General features: G+C 36.9%; 1 protein-coding gene across 1 annotated transcript; it reads left to right on the top strand.

Moving 5' to 3' along the window:
- Window positions 1-3,526: 3,526 nt before the first annotated feature.
- On the top strand, window positions 3,527-5,584 carry LOC5571046 (prostaglandin E synthase 2). The gene is made up of 3 exons (XM_001659433.2): window positions 3,527-4,101; window positions 4,308-4,645; window positions 5,041-5,584. Exons 1-3 carry the CDS (start codon window positions 3,727-3,729, stop codon window positions 5,504-5,506), a joined length of 1,179 nt encoding a protein of 392 aa, XP_001659483.1. The 5' UTR covers window positions 3,527-3,726; the 3' UTR covers window positions 5,507-5,584.
- The last annotated feature ends 11,745 nt before the right edge of the window (window positions 5,585-17,329 follow it).

The following is a 17,329-nucleotide window of genomic DNA, read 5'->3' on the forward strand; positions in this document are numbered from 1 at the left end:
GCGCACAATCGACAATATTATGTAACCGGTAGAAATCAAGACCAACATTTATTTATAATTATTGTTTTCTCGGGCCTCGTGCGTCGCAGCTAATATGTGAATAGTGCGCTGTGTTCATAAAAATCGTAAGAATGCAGCGCCACACTAAAAAACTGATTTCATAATCGCGCGAGTTGAGGTGCGTCGCGAGTCTCACTGGCGCGATCCGGTTTGGTGGCGGTGCGACAATAGTAACAGTTGCAGCAAATTCAAGAAAGTGCCCTGACAATCGCGATTGTTGATCCGGTCGCCGGAGTGATGCCGATTGCCGTCCAACCCAAAGGAAAGTTAAGTTAATACGTTTTCCAAAACAGCTTGTAAAGTTGTTTGTTGTCCGGGGATACCATCCGGAAGTACTTCTCCGGCATTTCGCTAACCGCTACACAAAGTGACCGGGATGAAAACCAAAACAGCAGACAAAAATATTAACATCCAGAGCGTGAATCAATTTGGACCTAAAAGGATGGATCAAAGATGCAGGTTCTTGACCAATTGAAGCGCCAAAAGTTAGCCGCATCCAACATCCAACGCAACCAGTGCATCGATTGTCACGACCTTTTCTGTTCAAGAAACCATCCAGCATCCGGCAAGTGTTCCTCCCCTGATGAATCCAGAATAGGACAAGCGGAATCAATCCTGGAGTCACATCCTGGCGTGTGCTTGTGGTGTTGTTGAGCGTGTGTTTGAATAAGGACGTAAGTGATATAGTTGATTTCTCTTCGTTGAACCTCTCTTCAATTGATAGCACTTTTTCACATAAGGACGCTTAGCAGGAATGCAATCTAACATCCTAAGGTGAAAATCTGCGAAGATACTTGTCACCTTTATAAATACTTACGCCCTTTTTCACGTCTGAAGTATAAATTTCAATTTCGACAGTCTTATGAAGAATCTATTTTATGCAGCGATGCGAAATGCAATTGAGTTTTGCTTGTTTAGTAAAAAAAAAACATAAAACAAATATTTTTGCAACGTTCTAGAATTTCATATCAAATAATCTTTAAGCCAATTCTCGAAAACTTATTCATACAAACTCAAGTCAAAAAAGTATGCAAACTTACTTTATCGATCCTACGTGTTAAGCAGGCGGAATTCTAAACGTACCGCTCTGTACCAACTCAACTTTTCACTTTTAGAACGTTTAATTTCCGGATTTACAAAACGACGAAAGTAACATTTTCAACTTTCGCAACCTAACCACTACTTTCGCCGCCCCGCTGTATGGAGAGACAAAGTGACTTAACCACGAATCAAAACAAAACACTACTTGAGCCGATTTTACACTGGTAGAAAAACGTCGAAAGTAACTGAATGAAACGGCTTATCATTTTCTTATAATTATTTTTGTGGGAAATAATAGAAACTACCTAGTTTTTGAACGTGAGCTGAGTGTATGCAAAATTTGAGCGAAGTACACGGCAAAAAAATGTTAAAAAGGTGATTCATTTTAAAACAGTTTTAGAAGATAGATTGTGATTTTTCCTAATTAATTATCTCAAAACCGTATAAAAGTTACTTACGTCGATTTGAAAAAGTAATCGAGAATTATATATTCTTAGAATCAAACGCGAATGTATGAGTGTAAAAAAATATGAGAAACTGCAAATCTTGTTTACGAATTAATAAGGAATATGTGTAGTACTAACTTACTGTATATAGAAACTATCAAATACCAACTTATTTATTTACTCAAGTACTATGTTCACTAGAGTAAATAAGTGATTAAATATTGATATGCACATCTCAGTAAGATTATTCTACGCAAATTCACTTATTTTGATATCTCTTATTAAATTTATGCATAATTTTATTTCATATGGGTTGAATTTAAAGGAACAGTAACGTCTGGGGTCAGAAAACTACTTTTAATTGTAAACCAATTATTCCACACACATTATTATTTTTTATCTAGCTTATTGTCGAACCAAATCAAAACTATTTGCGTAACAGTAGAATGAGCAAAAAATGGATAATATTTCAACTATTCCGCCAATTGTGAACGAAAAATTTTGTTCGAGAAAATTGGCGTTTTAGAATGGTTACATAACTTAACCGCCTATTCTCCACATTGTAATTTTCCCAGTTACCATTCAACAGACAGTCAAAACCGTTCGGGGTATCGTGGGTTTATTGTTAATTTGGATGTTATACGATGTAACTCTGATACTGTCCCAATTGGTTGTGGATGGTTCGGGGAACAGTATAAATATGGTACTTGGTTATGCGGGCTGTTACAATAAGTTATATTGTTTTTGTATTGTATTTTTAATCCGGGATGGTGAGTTCAAAAATTGCCATTTTTAGCGTTATAAAATTTATGAATAAGCCCAAATTTGATTGGAACCCTTGCAAACTTGACTGGAAACCTTGCAAATTCGACTGGAATCCTTGCAAATCCTACAAGAAGTATTGCCAACCTGATCGTAATTATTGTGAATCCGACTGGAATCCTTGGGGTTTGGATTGTAATCCTTGGGATTCCGACTGGAATCCTTGGACTTCCGTCTGGAATCCTTGGGCTTCCGACTGGAATCATTGGGATTTCGACTAGGGGCTCATTCACAAATTTCATAACGCTAGAGGGGGTGGGTGGGTGACCTAAGGATGTTACGGCCCATACAAAAATTGAATAATGTTCATACAAAAAGCGTTACAAGGGGGTGGGTGGGTGTCCAAAATGGTCAATTTTAGCGTTATGAAATAAATGAATGAGCCCTAGTGCTTTTGAAATTCCACCAGGAGTCAGCTTTCTGGAGAAAACGGAACAATGAGCCATTTTACGAGACGTTTCGGAACAGCTGATCGCCGCAACGGCGTCAATTGACAGAAGACCTGGGATTAAATCCAGCGTGATTTTCAATAACGCCTCATCTTACCAAACGAGGACATGGAGAAAATGACAAAAATGAGATCCAAAAATGTTCGTTACTGCAACATTACACCTAGTTATTGCATCAGCTACCTCTTTGTTACCCATATTGCACATAAAAAAGCACTTTTGTGATCAGAAATATTTTAATGATTTTTCTCCATTTAAGTTTTCGCCTGGATGAAAAGCTACGCTTGAAATGCGCACAGTCATCAACCATCATCATCGCAAAAACTGACGCCGATGATTGAAAAATCCCAGGTCTCCTGTCATTTGACCAGGCTTCGTAAAATGGCTTATAGCGGTATTGCTCCCTTTTTACTTCATTTACTTGTCGCAGTTGAATTATGCTCTAAGGGCTCGATCATAAATTTCATAACGCCAAAGGGGGTGTCCTTCGGGTCCTACAGTTCCTACTGAATTTGTATAAAATTCATACAAAAACGTTACAAGGTGGTGGGTGGGTGTCGAAAATGGCCATTTGTGGAGTTATCACGCAGAAGAATTTCTTTATGTTGATATTAATATATTAGGTATATAGATTTTTTATATTTTCACCGTTTTAACGACTCTGGGTAGACACTACCCTTTATTTTAAAAAACAAGTTTTAGCATAGCGTTTTTCAGTGAGATTCCTGCAGGCATGCTTGGCATCCTTGCTCCAGATGATATCGAAGGGCTGACCCAGCGTGCAAATCCCCGAATGTCAAAATTTCATAACATTTTCCGATCGGAAAAGATTTTGTGAGATTTGTGCCAGTTTTTTCAAGTTATCTACAGTGTTTAAATTAAAATATATAGTAAAATATCGCAAGGCAATGGCGACGTTTCGTTTGGGCATCGTCGGTCACTCAGCGGTGCGTTTTTCCGCCGGTGGTTTCCGCCTGAACCGCCCACAGCAATCCAATGTGATAAGGTTAATGACGACTTCTGCCGGGAAGCAAACATCCGGTGGTACTCTTCGATTGGCCCTTAAGGGTATGGCTGTAGGTGCCCTGCTAGGAACCGGGTGGTCAGGATACAACTACTTCCGGGGAGAACCAACAGATCACATGCTACACGAGAAAACCGAACCGACGTATTTGGATCGGTTACCTGACGTGAGAATAATGAGGAAAGTTGTAAATCCGAAAGATGATTCCGGCTTGGAACTGGTGCTGTTCCAGTTTCAGACGTGCCCTTTCTGTTGTAAGGTAAGATTGTGCAGGGCTGGTAGCAGACTGGGTCTCTTATTTAATACAATTCTCTATTTGTAACAGAAGGTATCTCCAAGTCCATTTGTTTTCTAATTCGACTAGCAGTGAATCCTCCTGCCAAATTTAAGAGGTTCCAGAAGAACTATTAAAAAACCAGCCCTAATTGTGAGGAAGTTTGTTAACTAGTTTAATTTGATTCACAGGTACGATCATTCCTGGATTACAGCGGATTGTCCTACTCGGTCGTTGAAGTTGACGCTGTGCTGCGGCAAGACATCAAATGGTCCAGTACTAAAAAGGTTCCCATCGTGTTGGCCAAGACCCGATCGGGAAAATATGTACAGCTCATGGATTCTAGCATGATTGTTTCGGTGTTGGCTAGCTACCTGAAGGACAAAAGTCAGGATATCGGGGAGTTGGCCAAGTATTATCCGTCCATTTCGTTTGTCAATGAATCCGGCCGGAAAACTAGCGACATAATGAACAAATACTTCCTGATGTTGCAGGATTCCAAACAGCACAAGGCGAACGATGCACAAGAGTAAGAAACAAACACAGTTCTTTTTATCAGAGCGTTATGTGGTCATTTGTTAATACAAAAATTGTAAAAAATTTCCCTAATGAATGACCACATGGTTTCTGGAAGTAGGCTTCAGGGATATACCAGTTGTATGTGATACGTATTTACGCATGAAGATAATTTTCAGAGATAATATCCAGAAAACACGTGAAGGCGATTGCATGTTTTGAGCGGAAATAAAGCATTGTAAAAACGCAACCTAATTCCACGCAATGAGTACTTTTCGGGATATAACTAAATAATTATGCTAATATTTGATAAGATTTCTCAAAAGCACCATAAAACATAGACAATATGATATCCGTTAATCATTAACTAACTGTGCTTTCCATTTTGGATACTCCCTTGTTCCATAGTGAAGAACGAAAGTGGCGCTCGTGGGCGGACGATCACCTGGTGCATCTCATCTCACCGAACGTTTACCGGACTAAGGACGAAGCGTTGGAAACCTTCGAGTGGTTTTCGGATGTCGGTGAATGGGATGTGCACTTTCCGAAGTGGGAACGTGACATGATGGTTTACGTTGGTGCCATGGCCATGTGGGCTATCAGTAAACGGCTGAAGAAACGCCATCAACTGTCGGACGACGTTCGGTCCCACATTTACGATGCTTGCGATAAGTGGATTGCAGCAGTGGAGAAACACAAAACACCGTTCCTGGGTGGTAAGGTGCCAAATTTGGCTGATTTGGCAGTCTTCGGTGTCTTGAACAGCATGGAAGGATGCCAGGCCTTTAAGGATTGCTTGGAAAACACGAAAATCGGTGGTTGGTTTTATGCAATGCGGAAAGAAGTTATGAGCAATCGAGGTCACGTGGCTTAAAAAAAGTGTGCTGTAATTTATAGTTTACCGTTGATTTTGAAGCTGTTAATATACCAATGTAGACTTTACATAAAACAACACGTTCGTTGTTCCATCCGAAGATTCCTTGATTACTTAGCATCAGTGCACCAGATTCCGCTCATTTGAAGGAAGTCATGTGTTTACATGTTTATTATAAAATAACGATTGTGTCGATCAATATAATTTTTATGTCACAATGTAGCTCCAAGTATAGGTAATCGTCGGCAAAATAAAAATAATTTGAAAAAAAAATCATAAAAAGTATTTAATTGCACTTGGTACTGCAACTAAGTGTTCCTATTTTCGCTCACGGTAAACAGATTTCGTGATGAACTTACTAAAAAATGCATTATTACTAATTTCGTTATTTATCCTGATATTTGTTTGTAGTCAAACCATAGCTACTACTGCAATAAAGAAGGCTGTATACTAAAATAGACATTTCTTTAAAATTTTGTTTGATTTTTTGCATGAGCGGTTATTGGAACACACCAAAATACCTAGTGACCCAATAACCGCTCACGAGGTCTTGTGTTTTCAATATAAAGAATTATTTTATCAAATGAAAATAATGTCAAACGACTTCATTTGAAAGTTTTTAATATTTTTTTTTTGTCAGTAGCGCCCTAAGCTCCTTCCCAACATTTGCTTTTATAAGCCTCTATTACATTCATCACACAGACGTTCCTAAACAATGTTGCTCAAATGGTCACTGTGTACCCTAGCAGCAATCAACCCTTGCCGTAGTTTTGCAGTCTAGTATTCCAGACTAGTTTAAAACTATGATAAGACTTGAAATGCTACCAAAGTGGTTGAAGTGAAGAACGAAATAGTTTTATTGAAAGGTCCTCATTTTCCATTTCATTTCATCAGTGACTGTCACATATCTACCACACTTTTACTATCGTCACTTTTGTTTTTAACACTATCACTAATATCACCGATTATCACTCATTAACTTTCGTAATACACATCATATATGTGTACTTTCCATTACATCACTTCACTTTCACAGCTACAATTTTTTATCAAAATTACATCACACTACTTACATAATAATTCATTTTTGTTACCATTTACCATCTGCTATCGTAACTAAATAATTAAAAAAAATAATCAAATTACGATTTAGCACTACGATCAAGAAAGTTACAGTAGAAAAAATACAATCACTTCGATAAATTATACTGCGCTCTCTATCTTTATGAACACTTGTATCATGCATGTGTTAAGAACTAGGCAATAGTTTTTAAATTCAGAGCAATGATTGCAGAAAATAATAACCATCATCAAACTAGTAGCATAGACAAACAGACGTACCACTGACGGTTCATATTAGTATAATTATGTACGTGTTTTTAACAAAACTATCACAATCACTTTCAATGAATTTTCAAATATTTTCATCACCACAAATTTCTTCAAATATCATTATTAGCACCCTCACTATCACTAATTTTAAAACGACGAGTGCAACGCACAGTTCCACCAAACACCCGTTCTTATGTTGCATTATAAAACGATTGATCACACGTTAGCTTTGAAACTTATCTACCATTACTGATTAGAACAAAGGATGCTACAGCTCGTGTAAACGAACTGAAACATCAACATCCAGCCCTGGTTTATAAGTAACTACTGAGCCCTGGCGGTCCCTCCGTTCGAAGAGGACATATTAACAGATCCTCCGCCTGAATGCAGCCGTTTCATGAAAATCATGAACCGTTAGAGGTGTGCCAAAGTATTGGGAAAATTATATGTTTCACAGACGAACATTATTAAGGGTGCACCTTCTACTTTGGCACCGTCAAACCCTGTGATCGTAGCCAGGGACTTCATTTGAAAGTTTTCAATATTGCTAGAATATATCCATGCAAAAAAAATTGGTTTTTCACACGAAAAATCAATGTTTACACTAGTGAGCGGAAATAGGGGCATGAGCGGATATACTGGTGAACTGATTGTACTTTGTATTTGAAATTATTTCCATTGTTTACGTTTTTGTAGGTGAAGGAAATATGGAAATAATTCTACTTGATGTAGAAAAAGCGTAGGACTCAGTATGACATGAAGCGATTTTGTATAAAACGTTGCAGGGTAATTTTCCCATCTCAATCATAAAGAAAACAATACGAAATGTCTCCCATTTATATAGGAAATCCCATATAATTGGGATTCGTGATCAAACGTCAACATCCCACCGCAAAATCGCTAGTGTTTGGAGGTGATTTTAACCTCCAAATTGCGAAATCATCACCTCCAAGTTCGTTCTAATACCCTCCATTATATGAATTATGATGGCGCGTCGATCGTCGCAAGTTTCTCGTTAAACAGTCAATAGGCAAATATTTTCAAAGCTAAACGATCACTCCGACATCTGGTGGCTAGTAGGAGAACCGGCAAAAAAGAGGTTGGGTTGAGAACTTACCGTGTGCAGCATAGGAAGGACCACACAATTTACACTTTTTCTCGGAATAGTTATTTTGTAGACGATCAGAGATCATTGAGAAACAGAATAAACTTTTTTTCCTTTGATAATGTACAGATCCGGTCAGTGCTCATGTACGATTAGTGGGATAAAATAGGAAAATTGGTGTTTGGCAACATAGGTTATAAACTTCCGGATTCTTTGTTAGTGGTTAAATTTGTTGTGAAATCACACGTATGGCAAGAATAATGGTACAAAATGAGTATGCCAATGGAAAATAGTTCAATAATCGATTGATTATGAACTAGTTTTTGGGTTGAAGAATTGAATTTTGGACGTAAACAAACATTTTCAGTGACATTTCACTCGTTCTTCCCCAGTGACCTCTATGACGGTGGCGCATTATATTTGCCTATTGTTATGCTAGTAATGGGCAGTATATTTTTGCGAATCCATGGCTGGTTTTGGAGACTCATTCCCAAATTCCTGTAGCTACGTGGTATTTTTTGCAAGAGGCGCATAGATTTTTATTCTCAATTCACTTATATTCTAATTGGAAGCTCATTTCGCCATTGGGCATCACTTGAGCGAGGATCGATTGAAATGTTGTACTAGAGCACAACGCCCAAATTCACACTATTTTTATTACCTCATTCTATTTTTAGATCTGATGCTGCGCTGTCTCTTTGTGCTTTATACTTTTCGCAGGTAGATCGAAGAGCACGCAAGGATGCTTTCTCAGTCCAAGAGAGGTCCATTTGTTCATAGCCGTTTTTGTCGATTGCCGTGTATCCAGGTGCATGCACTGCAGTTGAGCATTCGCTCAGAGAAGGGTCAGATGTCAGTCCGCTTTCAGACAGCCGTGATGTTGCACGGATGGGGCTCGTGTTGTTCTTGAACGGACTGACGAAGTTTTTTGTTGAGACGGCTGGGAATCAAACCCATGACCATCCGCTTTATAAAGCGAACGTGTAGCCAACTACGCCACGTTGCCTCTCCAGGCGCATAGATTGATGTGAAAATTAAACTTTTCTCATTTCCTGAGCAAATTCGTTAATTTTCCTCTCAGTGACCAGTTGGTAGCCAAATGTGCTGTTTTTCCATACAAAATGCCCGAATGTGAGGCTCTGTATTTCCGCTTATGGTAGTGCGAATTGACTGAAAGCAAGTAATCGAGAGGTTTTTTGATTTCATGTAAAAACGTTGAGCTGTGGATGGTTTGTTCTATAAAGTTTCAGGAATTACGCAAATTTACAAAACACACTATCACTTACAACTCTCGCATAACTTATTATCTGATTATCTCACTCTCGAAACCATTGGTAACCGAGTGTGTAGTTTGTGGTTTTTAAGCAAATGAAAGGACCAATATAAAAACTATCACCACTGAGAGATAGGGAAGGATCTCTTCTTCATCTTGTTAAATAACTTGTAAATCTAAAAGTAGATGAAAAAAACGAATTTAGTACTATACCATTTAATTCCACTAGAGTTTGTATCCTTTGACAGATACGCGTATTTCGACCTCAACTGTAAGGCCGTCTTCAGTGTCATGTACTAGACTCGACTTGACTCGAAGTCGAGTCTAGTACATGACACTGAAGACGGCCTTACAGTGGTTTACGAAATACGCGTATCTGTCAAAGGATACAAACTCTAGTGGAATTAAATGGTATAGTACTAAATTCGGTTTTTTCATCTACTTATAGGTATCCCAACAAACATTTCTGCTGACTAAGAGTTTAACAAACAGCTCTCAAGCACATTTCAGCCGAAGAAACTATTATTCAGCTACTAATGTTTCTTGGGATTCTACTAAACAGCTCGAAGATTTATTATTGTAAATCTATTCGTTTGCTTAGTAACAACATACTACACACTTGGTTACCAATGGCAAGACCATGAACTAAGCGTTTTTTATTACTGTTTTTATTAAATTAAATTGAATAATATCTTGGTTACTTACTTTTGTCTTTGAACAACCAGTGTTGTTCAGACTCATTTCCCCGAAAATAACATTTTCCGAACTACGAAGCCACGAACTACTACAACCACGATCTATCCTCCTAAGATAGAAAAGCAGATGGTTAAGCTTGAGTACTGCACACAAAATCGATCAATTTTGATCCCAGAGAGCCACAATTCAAGTTTCGGTGAAATGAAATGAGTGAGTGAGTGAGTGCGAATCATTTCACCGAAACTTGAATTGCGGCCCACCGAGATCGAAACTGTCGGATCCCATGTGCAACACTCAAGCCCAACCACCTCCTCCTCCATCTCAGGAATACAATGCACAGTTATAACATTTCATGGCTTCACAATTCGAATTTCGGGGAAATGAGTCTGATCAACACTGTGAACAACTATCTGAAACTATTTATAGTTGTTTGTCGATTTTTGTTGTTTTTGTTCAATATAACTGCTGTAAGGTAATCCACAACTTGTAACAGTATCAAATAGTATAAGTTAAAGATAGACATGAAATAAACATAATAATAATAATATTAATAATCGAACAGGTAAAAAGCAACTCAAATACTTTCACAATATTGATTTTTCCTTCTTATGAGCATGAGCTGTTCTTCACTTCTTTGATTTGAATGAACACAATCTGCGCGGCGTTTGAGGTGAGAGGAGTCGAATGAGATGACAATTGTTGATTAACATTAGTCGTTCCACGTCACTTGAGGTGAGATCGACTCGTCTTGAAACAAACGCCGAGCAGAATAAGCACTGTACATGGTGTCTACTCGTTTACAGAAATTAAATTCCCTGATATTTTCAGGTTTTTTCAAGGTTGTACAAAATAGTTCCAGGTTCAAGAAATATTCTTATTTCACATGGTTTTTTTATCAATAATAAAATAATGTTCAATAATGGTTCGAACTTACATTTTTTTTAATGCATGTTGAAGATATTTCAAGGTGGAACAATATCAAATGTTAAATTTTATTCAACCGAATTGTATTTGATATAATCTATTCTTAATTTTTATATCGTTTGTAAGAGCTCTGATCATCGTTGTAAACTGAACGGGAACATTCAAGTGCATCAGAATACTTGGATACTTAAGGCAGCTCAATGGGAGAAAAATCGAGTTCGACCAGTACAGCATTTAAATTTTGTATTTTTGATCTATGATGAATTGATTGCATTTCATTCGAAAGCGTTCAAATTTTGTAAATTGCGGAGTTAGAAGTTACTGAAAGACTTGAAAATAGGAATTGTAAGAGTCTTTTTCCCTGAAAAAAAGATACAAAATAAAAACAAAACTGAATCAGAACGAGACCGAACAGGAATAAAATAAAAAAATAAATAAATCGAAACCTAGCGGAAACCAGGAGATAAGAGTTTGATTCATTATTAAATAAGATATTTCTCTGAGAATAACTCTATTTTTTACTTCCTTGTGACAAAACGACAAATAATACTGCTCGTATTACTGTATGAATTTTTCAATGATTTTCTCAAGGAATTTCATCAGAAATTATTTCAGAGATTTGCCCAAAAATTCAGATATCACTCCGAAGATTTCGTCATGTTAGGATGGATGGCTGGATTTCTTTATTTGAGAGATTTGCAGCCCGAGAACTTCTTCAAAAATTCAACCAGAAGTTTCTTCAAAGATGCCTTCAGGGAGTCCTTAAAAAATTGTCCTTAAAAAATTCTTTAGGATTTTATCTAAAAATTTCTCTCAGGATATCTCCAGGACTAACTCAAAGATATTTTCTATAGTAATTCTTTGAGATTTCTCAAGAAACTCTTTGAGATTTGTCTAAGTATTCTTCCAGATTTTGTTTCCAGACATTTCTCCATGGTAAATGGTAATGTAAATGAAAAAACGATCGTGAGGTATTTATAAAGAAAATTTTCAAGTAAGGTACCGTGGGGCAAATGAGTAATGGAATTCGCATAGTTGAGATTCTTCAAATTCTAGAGAATTAAAATTGAAACAAATGAGGTTGTGTATATGTTTTAGTTTGACTCCCACCAAATATAAGCAGCATGCTTAAATTGATTTTTATGAAAAATTGAAGAAAAAAATATAGAAAAAGTTTTTGAAAAATGTCTCCTTACTTTTCACTTGCCCCAAAAGTGGGGCAAGTGAAAAGTTTACCGTTTTGAACAATAAATTCAAAAACAAACAGTTATATTCACGATTTCTATTAGCTTTAACATTTGTTAAGGCTTCCCAATGAACAATAACATAAGTAACATGTAAACAAAGAAAATGTTATTCTTTACACTTGAATTTTCTTCTGTTCAGTTATGTTAGTTGAAATGATTCGACAACATTATGACTGCAACATTTCCAATGTTAGTTCTTACATTATAGGACAGCAATTGCATTTCTGCTCTGTAGAATTTCCACCGCTCGTTATTTGTTTTTGAGAAAGTCGGATATGACGTCGGATAACTCTTCGGGAGAAATCAAATGGAATCCTTCAATAACGTATTTAGAATATTTTTTATGTGGATAGACCTATACCCCATTTTTATGTTTTGAACTAGCTTTACATAGACATTCCACGAGATTTCCGTGTGTTCTATAATATTGCAACTTTTCAATCAAATTCTTATTGTAATGTTTGGCAACATATTTTAGAGAAGTTCCATGATTTCTAACAGCTTTTAACACTATACTCCAGTGTTTCTTGAATTATCAGCACGTTATGTTTTTCTATGATAATTGCGAACCATGTTTACTTATGGCTACTTAAAGAGAAAACACAAATTCAATCTCTAATGATAAACTTTTCACTTGCCCCACCTGATTAGAAAATTGACGGTGTTTCAAGTTGGTCATTTTTAAGTCTATGTCGAATTAATTCTAAAACTTTTTTATTGCAGTTTGAAACTGTCACAGAGGACAACTAAGAAGTGGTACAGGAAATTATTTTCCGCAACTTTTTTCCACTGAAAATATTAAAATAAGATTGTACGCCGCCAACTTGTTACGGAGTAACAGTTGACAGGTTAACAATTTTTCGCTCTATTATACAATAATGGCTGAAAAATTTCAGAAATTTTTTACCTATCGTAATGTTCTCAATTGCCTCGAAGGTTTACGCATGATTTTGAAACATTAATTCACATATTCAGTAAAATATATCAATTGTTTTCACTTACCCCATTTACCCACTTGCCCCGCGGTACCTTAACCTCTGATGAAACATTTTCAAGTTCTGAAGGCACCCTTGATGAATAAGGATTATTAGAAGAACTCATAGACCCATGAGGAAATTTTAGTAGAATTTCTAGTTAAATTGTTAGGATGATTGAATAAAAAAATGAATCAATCGAAACTCTGGATATCTTTCAACATTTTCAGAACAAACTCCTTGAAAAATAACGGACGTAATCCCTTAAAAAAAACGTGTAGGAGGATTTTCTGAAAAAAAGCTGCTGGGTTAACTAGTGTGGAACCCTGAATAAACTTTTGTAGATTCAATGGGATTTTTTTATTGAAAAACTCATTGGAAAATGCTTGGGAGAAATGGAAAAATGTAGGGGATGATGATTGATGAAATTCAGGGTCGAAAGATTCTTTAAAAAGTTGAATAGAAAGATTTTTTGTAGAAATTCTTTGATGTTAAAAAAATCCCCTTTCAAAACTCTGGAATTATGTTTTGCGGATGTTCATGGATAACATTCTGTAAAAATCGTTGGAAGATCTCCTAGAATAACAAATAGAAAACTGAACAACTGGTTAAATTATTAATGAAAAATTATCAGGAGGAATATATTCTAGCAATATTAACAACTTTCAAATGAAGTCGTCTATTCACTTAACAGCGTAACCCGCTGCGTAAGTCATGCTAAATTGATTATCCTAAATATTTCATAGCATTACGTAAACTGAGAATGAAACGTTTCGGAATGTTCAGTCTATCAATCTAAGAATGCTTTGGTGATTTGACAATTGGAAAAATAAAATAAACAACCACATTCCAAATTTGTTTTCTCAAAACCAACTTCTACTATCAGCAATAGACAAATTAAGTTGAAAGTACTCCATGCTGGACATTTTGCAACATGCACATATCAACCGTGAATTCTTAAGTGGAGCAATGTTTATCTATGTGTGGAACCTCAAGGTTTGTTTCTAGAATATTTTGCGTTAAGGATAAAAAACTGCTCTGTAGCACCAAGCCTACAAAATAAACGAGATAAGAAAAAATGAACCGGACAGTGTTTGAGATTAAAAGTGGGTGAATATATGTGGTGGATTTTTATTTCAAATAAATTGAGTGATCGACGTCTAGGTTATAATAGATTGACTGCCAGGATCCAAGATTGGTTTCTGGTCCACCTTGAAATGTTGGGCTTTCTTCTTGCCATAGATTTCAAGAATTAAGTCCTGCTGCTGAAGCCTGCAAGGAAGCGGAATTAGTTAGATGGAGATTGGAAACTTGTAATCAGAAGACACAGTGTGTTTGTTTGACAAATTGAGACATGAATTTGCGAAAAAATACGCGTTCTAGTGAGACTCGAACTCACGACTCCGTGTACGCTAGACCGGCGCTTTAACCAACTAAGCTACAGAACACCTTATGATTCTGCGGAATAGAAAGCCAAACTGAATCCGAGTACTAACTATAAACACATCTCTTTTCGCAAATCCATGTCTCTTTCGGACTTAGATGCCAAACCCCCAACACGCTCACGTTTGTATTGTGCATTCAGATTAACTTTAGACCGAAGTTCATAAGAGTAATGAAATATCACCGAAAGTTCGCCGAAGTTCGGCGACGGCATTCTACCGAAGTGCTACGCCGACTAAGGCAATCCTTATGCGTCGGCGAAGCACCAAATTAGAATGCCGACGCCGAACTTCGCCGAAGTTTTGACTGCCGAACTTCTAATTGTCACTCGAATTGTCAATATCTCCCGATCGCAAGTGAGAGCGAATTGTTTATGGATACTGAGTTCTTACGCTCTACAGCCGCATACCTATAAGCCGAATGCTTGTCGGCACGAAATTCAGTATGCGTTGAGCTCTCAGTGCGGTCGCAAATTCATGTCTCAATTTGTCAAACAAACACACTGTGTCTTCTGATTACAAGTTTCCAAAAACTATGTTTCAGACATACCAGCAAATCTGGTTTATGCCAGTAAAGGGCAAACATTCATTAATGTATCCCGAGTTGCGTCCTCCTGGCGCAGTTGGTCGTAGAGCGTGCGACCGCACTGAGAGCTCAACGCATACTGAATTTCGTGCCGACAAGCATTCGGCTTATAGGTATGCGGCTGTAGAGCGTAAGAACTCAGTATCCATAAACAATTCGCTCTCACTTGCGATCGGGAGATACAAACGTGAGCGTGTTGGGGGTTTGACATCTAAGTCCGAAAGAGACATGGATTTGCGAAAAGAGATGTGTTTATAGTTAGTACTCGGATTCAGTTTGGCTTTCTATTCCGCAGAATCATAAGGTGTTCTGTAGCTTAGTTGGTTAAAGCGCCGGTCTAGCGTACACGGAGTCGTGAGTTCGAGTCTCACTAGAACGCGTATTTTTTCGCAAATTCATGTCTCAATTTGTCAAACAAACACACTGTGTCTTCTGATTACATGTTTCCAAAAACTATGTTTCAGACATACCAGCAAATCTGGTTTATGCCAGTAAAGGGCAAACATTCATTAATGTATCCCGAGTTGCGTCCTCCTGGCGCAGTTGGTCGTAGAGCGTGCGACCGCACTGAGAGCTCAACGCATACTGAATTTCGTGCCGACAAGCATTTGGCTTATAGGTATGCGGCTGTAGAGCGTAAGAACTCAGTATCCATAAACAATTCGCTCTCACTTGCGATCGGGAGATACAAACGTGAGCGTGTTGGGGGTTTGGCATCTAAGTCCGAAAGAGACATGGATTTGCGAAAAGAGATGTGTTTATAGTTAGTACTCGGATTCAGTTTGGCTTTCTATTCCGCAGAATCATAAGGTGTTCTGTAGCTTAGTTGGTTAAAGCGCCGGTCTAGCGTACACGGAGTCGTGAGTTCGAGTCTCACTAGAACGCGTATTTTTTCGCAAATTCATGTCTCAATTTGTCAAACAAACACACTGTGTCTTCTGATTACAAGTTTCCAAAAACTATGTTTCAGACATACCAGCAAATCTGGTTTATGCCAGTAAAGGGCAAACATTCATTAATGTAGTTAGATGGAATTGCTGGAAATGATTATTTTACTTTATTATTCAGTTTTTAAAATACTTAGATAGATCAACCAATTGCACTAGTTTGAATCTGTTTGAATAATTTACCTGCATTACTAATACAAATACGTAACTTTGTGTGACAAATACATTAAATTGAACAACAAATTCCAGTTGAAATGACAATGAATAACTGACGTTAATAACGGATGACTAGATAAAAATAACCTCTCATTTCAACCAGCGGAAGAATATTTCATTTGAAATATTCCATTGCTACAGTTACGCAGATTATTAATTTACGCGACTTTAAGTGAATACCCCTATTATTTTCATTTAAAAAAATAATTCTTTATATTGAAAACACAAGACCTCGTGAGCGGTCATTGGAACACTAGGTATTTTTGTGTGTTCCAATAACCGCTCATGCAAAAAATCAATCATAATTTTAAAGAAATGTCTATTTTAGTATACAGCCTTCTTTATTGCAGTAGTAGCTATGGTTTGACCATAAAAGTATCAGGATAAATAACGAAATTCGAATTAACGCATTGGGTCAGTCACGAGATCTGTTTTCCGTGAGCGAGAAAAGGAACACTTAGATGCAGTAACAAATGCAATTAAATATTTTTCTATGAAGGTTTTTTAAATTATTTTTATTCTGCTGCTGATTACCTATACTTGGAGCTACATTGTAACACAAAAATAGCATTGATCGATACAATCGTTATTTTATAATAAACATTTGAACACATAACTTCCCTTAAATGAGCGAAATCTGGTGCACTGATAGTACATTGTTTGTTTCGAATTGTCAACAAGAAGTTTTGAATGCATGTTTAAGCATTAAATTATTGTTGGTAAATCTATTCGGCAACTCCAAACCAGTCGCATTTTGTGGCGTATTTATTTCAATTACCTAATTACTTCTCTGGCGAAATCGTTTATTCAGTCTAGGAAATCTCGCCAAGGGTAAGCCGACAGAACAAGGAATCATCTGAATGTTGGTGTGTTTTGATAGAAAATTGTGAATTTGACGTTACAATTTTGATTGCCGATAATAGTCGAATGATGCCGAAGCCGTAAATTACCATATAACGTGTATTTAATGTTGATGATAATAATTTGTAAGTGCATAATAAGTTTACACATTTTTCGTAAAAAGCATAGCAAATAGTAAATATCAATTAAAAAAAATTAAATTCCAATCAAATAACTTGCA

The sequence above is a fragment of the Aedes aegypti genome, chromosome 2 (assembly GCF_002204515.2).
Source record: "Aedes aegypti strain LVP_AGWG chromosome 2, AaegL5.0 Primary Assembly, whole genome shotgun sequence".
Taxonomy (NCBI): domain Eukaryota; kingdom Metazoa; phylum Arthropoda; class Insecta; order Diptera; family Culicidae; genus Aedes; species Aedes aegypti.